Consider the following 7,635-nt stretch of genomic DNA (forward strand, 5'->3'; position numbering starts at 1 on the left):
TTCTACCTGTGGAAGGCTGTCCCTGCCATAACCACACTGAGCCCTGTGCCCTCAGACCCAAAGCAGCCACTTCTCACTCACCTGGATCTCCAGGCCCCAAACCCTCCCTTGTCCTGCGCCACGCACCCCCACACCGTCGCCGCCCTTGGTTTCTCTTCGCCTGCCAAGGTGGGGGGTGACTGGGTCCGTTCCCTAAATGGACGACGCGGCACAGTGGTGCCGTGGAGGCCGGATATTCTAGGCAGGTTCGGGGCAGGCTGAGCAGGTCAGCCACATGGGAGAAGCCTGGAGAATACCCACCCTTGGCCCTGGGTAGGGCCAGCCCCTGAAGGTTTCTCTCTCATTCCTAGGGTGTGAGGCCGGGAAGGCCAGGGTTGTTGTCCCTCCCCCAGCCGCCTGCGCAGTGCCAGGGGCTGCTGTCCCCTCACGCCACAGCAGCAGGGCCACTCTCAACCAGGCAGCCCTGGCCATGAGCCATCCGAAGTCCAGGGCGCTGTTGGGTCCAGTTGGGAGGGCACAGATGGGAACCCGTCTGCCGGCTGAGCCCCTGCTCCGGCCCCGGCCCCTCAGAAGAGCTGCCCTCTTCTGGCTTACTGGGGGCAGAAGACCCCCCACGAGACTTGAAAGAATCTCTGGCACCAAAGGGAAGGTGTCCCTCAGGGCAGGGCGTTACGGCTCCAAACGGCCCCAGGGCGCTGGGCATCCCTGCGGGAAGTAGGTAGGTCCCCTGTGCAGACAGGTGGGCAGCCGGGGAGACTGGTTAGCCGGCCGGGAGAAGGAGCCCGCCTGTCCCTCATTAGAGGCGGGTTCGCGATGGCATCCTGGCGTCCGTCCAACCTGGGTAATTACACTCTGCCGACCTAGATTCCCCCTTCAGCTTCAATTAGCGCCAGGATGCGTCCTCGCTTCCCACCCAAACTGGCCAGGAAGCGGCCACCACATCCCCCGGGTTGCTTGCTCTGCCGCACGAGGGGCGGATGCCTGTGTGGTCGTCCTGCAGACAGGGGATGACGCAAGGGGAAGCCTGGGGGCTCCCTGGTTCTTCGGGGGAGGGGGAGGGGGAGGGGGAGAGGCCCCCAAAGTCTGGGGAAGCCGACCCCCAGCGCTGCCCTCCGGCCACCATGCGGAACCGGGGACCCTGCGTGGGTGTGAAAGGCTCCCCGGCACGCGCTGACCTCCCCCGGCCCCTCCGCAGGGAACACCATCTCCATGCCCACAGCCTCCGGGGCCAAAAAGCGCTTCTGGATCATCGAGGACATGTCGCCGTTCGGCAAGCGGCGCAAGACGGCCTCCTCGCGGAAAATGCTGGACGAGGGCATGATGCTGGAGGGCTTCCGGCGCTTCGACCTCTACGAGGACTGCAGGGACCCGACCTGCCAGTTCTCGCTCAAGGTCACGCACTACCACTGCACGCGGGAGAACTGTGGCTACAAGTTCTGCGGACGCACGCACATGTACAAGCACGCGCAGCACCATGACCGCGTGGACAACCTCGTGCTGGACGACTTCAAGCGCTTCAAGGCCTCGCTCAGCTGCCACTTCGCCGACTGCCCCTTCTCGGGCTCCAGCACGCACTTCCACTGCCTGCGCTGCCGCTTCCGCTGCACCGACAGCACCAAGGTGACGGCGCACCGCAAGCACCACGGCAAGCAGGACGTGATCAGCGCGGCGGGCTTCTGCCAGTTCAGCTCGAGCGCCGACTGCGCCGTGCCCGACTGCAAGTACAAGCTCAAGTGCTCGCACTTCCACTGCACCTACCCGGGCTGCCGCCACACGGTCGTGGGCATGTCGCAGATGGACTCGCACAAGCGCAAGCACGACAAGCAGGAGCGAGGCGAGCCACCCGCCGCGTCCCCGGGCCCCGCCGTCGGCCTGGACGGCGCGCTGTCGCTGGGCACCGAGCCCGGGGCCCCCCTGCTCTTCCTCCCGCCCGCCGCCGCCGCCGCCGCCGCCGCTTCCGCGGGCCTGGGGCTGGGGCCGGGCGATGCGGGCGACCCCGGGGACCCCGGCCCGCCCGACGGCCCCGGGCCCCGCGACGGCCCTGCTGCACCCGCGCCCGGCCCGGTGGCGGCTGGGGAGTCGTCGCAGGAGGACGAGGAGGAGGAGCTGGAGCTGCCCGAGGAGGAGGCGGACGACGACGAGGACGACGACGAAGACGACGACGACGACGAGGAGGACGACGACGACGACGAGGACGACGACGAGGACCTGCGCACCGACTCGGAGGAGTCGCTGCCCGAGGCGGCGGCGGCGGCGGCGGCGGGGCCGGGGGCGCGGAGCCCAGAGCTGGCGGCCCCGGCGCCCGCCACAGCGTCGCCCTAGCCCGCCCGTCGGGGACGCCTCGCCCGCCCCCCTCCCGTGGTGGCCATTGTGATTCCTTTTGTAAGAGATGCTATTTATCTGTAACGCTGCCCCCCCCCCGCCCCCGCCAGAGCTACGCGATCGCACCCGGTGCCGGCGTGGGGAGGCGCTCCGGGCTCGGGGCGGCCCCGCCGGTGCTTCCGGACCCCGAGTCCGTCTCAGGACAGAGGCGGGGGCCTCCCTCTGGTGCTCCGGGGCCGCCCCCGCCCCGCCCGCGGCGCGCGGCCAGCGGCTGGAAGGACAGGCTGCGAGCGACCCTCCTCTGGCTGCACTTCGGGGATCTTCTTCAGGGAAACAGAAGGTGCTCTTGTCCGGGGTGGGACCGAGGAGCGGGGGCCCTGAGGGCGAGGCGGGCGCGCAGACACCCGGGCAACCGCCCCGCGCGCCCCTCCCCGCGGCCGGACCCCGGGCCCCGCGACCACGCCGGTGGGATTCCTCATTGCTCAGGACTGGGAAGGGCGCCGGGGGTCACCGCGACCCCCAGCCCTCACCCCCAGAGGCGGGCCCCACTAGCATCTGGCAGGGCCTCCCATTCACGCAGCTAAGACCCTCCCTCCTGGCCCCGGGGGGGGGGGGGCGGGGGAGGGAGGGGCAGAGGCGCCAGCGCCGGCGACACTGCAGGGACCGCGGAGGAAACCTCACGGAATTGGCAGAGTCGGGGCGCTGGGCCCTGCCCCGGTGTCTGCTCCCGAGGGCTGGGGCCTGGAAGAGGCGCGTCTCGGCCGCCCGGGGACTCCCAGGCCCCAGCCTCTGCCCACGGAGGGCTGAGGCTGTGTCCGCTTCCATACCTAAGAGCGGCAGGTGCTGGCGTGCTGGGCCCGGCAGGGGTCTCCGCCACCCACGTGGTGGGAACAGGAAGGATACCACTGTTTGGGGCTTTAATATTCAAAATGGGGAAAAAAAATGCGAGAAAGTTGTACAGTATTTTTCCTGTAAAGGTTATTATTCCACATAGAACAAAAAGAAGAAAAAAGGCAGGTGGGCCGCGAGAGCACAGGCCCGCCTCGACCAGCCCTGAGGTTGGAGACCGAGTGCAATCGCTCACGTGGGATTTCGTTTCGCATTTATTTTAGAGGCCTTACCAGTTTGAGGCTGTCTGTCTTTACACTAGCACTGACGGGAGCTGCGTGATTCCAACTTTTAACTTGAATTTTGTAGAAACAAGAAAAAGGACTATTACTGTTGATACAAGTTTGTAGTTAACATTTGAGTTTTTCTCTATTGGTTATGCGTGTGGCTTTATAGGGCTTTTTTTTTTTTTTCCCTCAGTTTTTATTATTTTGTTTGGGATGCTTCTTTGCCAGTGCAACCCACCCAGACTTGGGTCCCTTTTCAAAACACCCCCACTTCCTGGAGAGGATGAGGCCACCAAGCCCAGTTTGGGGGGGTGGGCGCCTGGCTGGTGCACACCAGGCCACGGGCTCTGAGGGCGACAGGGACCCAGCACAGGCGACCCAAGCTTCCCATGTCTCCAGTCCCGGCCACCAGCCTGGCTCAGGTTGGACCCTGAGACTCTGTCGCAGGGAGAGAGCCAAGCCCAGCCTAGAGGAGGCCTGTCTCCCAGAACCTCCTCCCCACAGATCTCCAAGGGGAGCCCCACCTGATGGTGGGGAGGTGGGCACTGGTTTTCTTTTTTTTTCTTTTTGTCCTTGTGTGTGTGTGTGTGTGTGTGTGTGTGAGTGTGTGTGTGTGTGTGTGTGTCCTCTTGGCTGCCCACAGCCAGAGAGCCGGGATCATCTGCACTGGACAGAGGGAGCAGGGAGGGAGGAGTGGTCAGACGGAGCGTACCTGATTCAACAGGGAGCAAATCGTTTCCTAAAACGTGTCCCCTACCAGAGCCTCCTGAATTCTGTGGGCGCCTCGCGCTGCTGCTGACATTCGCCCAGGCTCTGTGCCCTACCACAGAGCTGCTGGGTGTGTGGAGGGAATTTTGTAAAGGAAAAAAAAAAAAACAAAAGCAAAAACACAAAAACATTTTTCAATGTAGCAAAATTAAACAAAACAAGACAAAAAAAAAAAGACAAAAAAAAAAGAAAAAAGAAAAAAGAAGATGCCGACAGTGGGAAGTCTAGCCTTTTGTAAACTCCATATTGCACACTAGGACTATAAGCCATTGCTAGCTCATTTTGAATTTTAATGTGTAATTTTTGTTTTATTTTCTTTCTGTGGGGAAAACAATGCTTGATCCACCAATGCTCTTTTTAATGTTTTATAACTATGTATGTGTATATATATAAATATAAAATAATATGTATGCACATATGTGTGTGTATATATCTATATGTATATACATATATAGATATATAGAGATATATAGAGAGGTTTTGAGATGAAAAATGCAGAACGTGAAAACCGAACTGAACAGCGTGTGCTCTGATTACTTGAATCTGGTCTCCTCGGCACCTGGTTATTAAGAACTGAATATTTTTCCACTTGAATTTAGTGCTATTAGAAATTTAATATATGTGTTTTATTTATTTGATTTTTTTTTTTGCATGACTGATGCAAGGTTTGACATTTTCACTCAATAAAAACTGGAAAAAAAAATCTATCAAGGTATCTTTTATTTTTAAAATCAGCCTCAAGTGGCTGGCAGTGATCGGGCCACGCAGGACGGCACAACCGTGGCCCGGCTTCACGTGCCAGGGCAGGGACGAGGGGAGGGAGTCGGTCACTCCCCAACCCTGGCAGGAAAGGGGCAGACCAGTTTGGCCCTGGGATCGGGCCGAGTTCCCCCAGGTTGCCGGGGACAGGCGGTGGGGAGCTCGGGTCCTGAGCTCCGGAAGGGTGGCTTCCTTCCCCGGCGCTGCCTGAAGCCCCCCGAGTGAGGCCCAGGGGCTGCCGGAGGGCAGAACTGACTGGCCTGGTAGCCCCAGGCCTCGGGCAAAGGCTCCCCACCCCCTGGCCCCAGACCCCGGCCAGCCCCAGCCTCCCGCAGCCGGGGCTACCGGGCAGGCGCTTGGCAGGGTCATCCTTTGCCGCCTCCTTCGGCTCCTTCCTTCTTCCTGCAGGGACCTGCCTGGGCTGGGAACGGCGCGTACCCGGATCCGATCCGGATGCTGGCTCGGCTCCTGCCTGGAGCACGTGGGGGCAGAGCCAGAGGAGGCCGATTCCTAGGTCTGCAGCCACCAGCCCCAGGCCTGAGCTGCCGGCCCTGTGGCTCATCAGTGGGGGGGGGGGGGCTCCCCCCCCCCAGGGTGGGGGGGCCTCCCCCAGAAGCCTGGATGGTGCAAATACAGCCACCGGGCCTCGCCCAGAGCACAGGCCTCATGCCTCGTTCACCCTGACATTTCTAAATGGTGACCTGCTTTCCCATCAAACCTCATCACCTACACCACCTTGCCGGTCTTGCCCTGAGCTGACCTCCTCCCAGGTGGCCGAAGCATCCCAGGGCCCCGGGGCGGGGATGTGTGTGGGATCCAAGTTCTTCCACTTTGAGCAGCTCGCCGGGTGTCAGGCTGCTGTAATGAGCACACCCACCTCCCAGAGGAGGGAACCAGCGGGGTGGGAAGGTGAAGCCCTAAAGAGCCCCTCTCCCCTGGCTGGGCACCAGTGGGAGGAGGGGTGCGGGGGCGGGGGGGGGGTTGCCCCCCCCCACCTGGGTCCACACCCTCCCAGCACCCTGCTCACTGTCGTTTCCACCACAAAAGCCTCATTCCCAACCCAGCCCCAGCACAGAAGGCCCTTTTCTTCTTTCTTCCTGGAACGCAGCCCACAGGCTATTTACATAAATATGTTTGTAACAGACGCGAAAATATATACTTTTTTCTGTCTTATTAAAATGTTCAAGTTGGAACTCGCCTATTGTTTGTGGCTATCTCGATTCTGTTAAATAAAACAGTGACTAATTTATGGGATAAAACACAAGTTCAACAAATTAAAACCATTATTGGAGCTTCACAGGCCCTGGTGGGCCAAGCGGCCCTCCCGTGGGGCCGGGGTGGGGGAGGCGCAGAGCCAAGCCCAGACCTCAGCTGGGTGAGTGGATGGCGTGACCCCAGGGCCGCCTTTGGGTGCTGGGGCAGGGGCAGGGGCCCACCGAGGCTCTCAGGGACTCCCATCTTCAGCTGCCTCTCAGGGGCCTCCTGGGGCCCAGGGGAGGGAGGAGAGACTCAAGGCAGACCCCCTAAAAGGCCCCCTCCCTGGCTACCCCCAGGCCTTCGGGGCCCAGATGGATCTCAGCAGAGTCACACACGATGGACAGGAGGGAGGCCCAGCCTGGCCGAGGGCAGGGCCGGCTTCCAAACTGGACTCATGGACAAGGCAGGCCCCAGTGCCTCGAGAGACGAATCAGGAGGGCCTTGTGCCTGGCCCAGGGACGGGGGACCCCTCCAAAGAGCCTCAGGGGGACAAGGACCTGTGACCCATCGGGACGCTGCACCAGGCCAGCTCACTGCCCTGAGTCCCGGGCACTGCCCCACAGGAGGGCAGAGAGGAGTGGCCACATCGCCGGGATGAGACCGTGTCCCCGCCCCCAAGTGGGCGGTGAGGCTTGCAGCTGCAGGGGCACGCACCCCAGGGGCGCCGAGTGGGCCTGGGCCCCACCGCACTCCCTGTGGCTTGTTGGACTCGGTAGGAAATGCAGTAAAACGTGTTTTCCTTCTTGGATTTAATTGGCTGTGGTGCTGTGATGCTCCTACACCCAAACTGGGGCAAATTCAAGAGTTTTGTAACCTCTTGGAAAGAGCCAGAACCAGCTGCACAGGCTCACGCTGAGCTCAGTGGCCTGCCCACCTCCCACAGACCTGGCCCGGCTTGGGTGCTACCAGCCGCTGAGTCATACATGGGAGTCGGGCCTCGGCACTCATGAGAGGCCGTGCCCCCTCCCGCCTGGACCCATGGCGACAGGCCAGCCCCCTCCCTAGGCCACGTGGCCAGCCCGCCCTGTCAACTTGGGCGATGGCAGCTCGCGCACCAGCCTTTGTGAGGCGGCCCCGGCCCCACAGGCTGGCTTGGCCCACGGCCAGGGCACAGCAGGTGGCAGGCGAAGAGGCGTCTGGGGACCAAGGTGGACAGTCGGGCCCTTCAGACGAGGCCGGAACCCTGGGGACCTCGTGGGACCCGGCCTGTGCCACCCTCGCAGGGAGGAGCCGCCCCACCCTCTCCGGCAGGCCAGACAGGAAGCAGCTCCCAGGAGGCCCGCAGCCAGCACGGGAGGCAGATGGTGATGAGCAGCCTGACCCAGCTGCTCCTGCGAGCCCGTACCCTGTGCCCCTCAGAGGGTGACATATGGCTTCAGAAAGACCAAAGCTTTTTCCCCACCAAAGGATCCCC

The 7,635-nt window shown here is 62.1% G+C and overlaps 1 protein-coding gene across 5 annotated transcripts in view; it reads left to right on the forward strand.

Moving 5' to 3' along the window:
• CASZ1 (castor zinc finger 1) overlaps nucleotides 1–2,339 on the forward strand; it is a 153,501-nt gene extending 151,162 nt beyond the window's left edge. For all 5 annotated transcript variants that reach the window (XM_047871293.1, XM_047871292.1, XM_047871291.1 and 2 more), the window contains one exon: nucleotides 1,196–2,339. In XM_047871293.1, coding sequence (XP_047727249.1) covers nucleotides 1,196–2,322 — 1,127 coding nt within the window. In that variant the 3' untranslated portion in view covers nucleotides 2,323–2,339. The remainder of the gene's footprint in view (nucleotides 1–1,195) is intronic.
• The last annotated feature ends 5,296 nt before the right edge of the window (nucleotides 2,340–7,635 follow it).

Source organism: Prionailurus viverrinus, chromosome C1 (genome assembly GCF_022837055.1).
Source record: "Prionailurus viverrinus isolate Anna chromosome C1, UM_Priviv_1.0, whole genome shotgun sequence".
Lineage (NCBI taxonomy): Eukaryota > Metazoa > Chordata > Mammalia > Carnivora > Felidae > Prionailurus > Prionailurus viverrinus.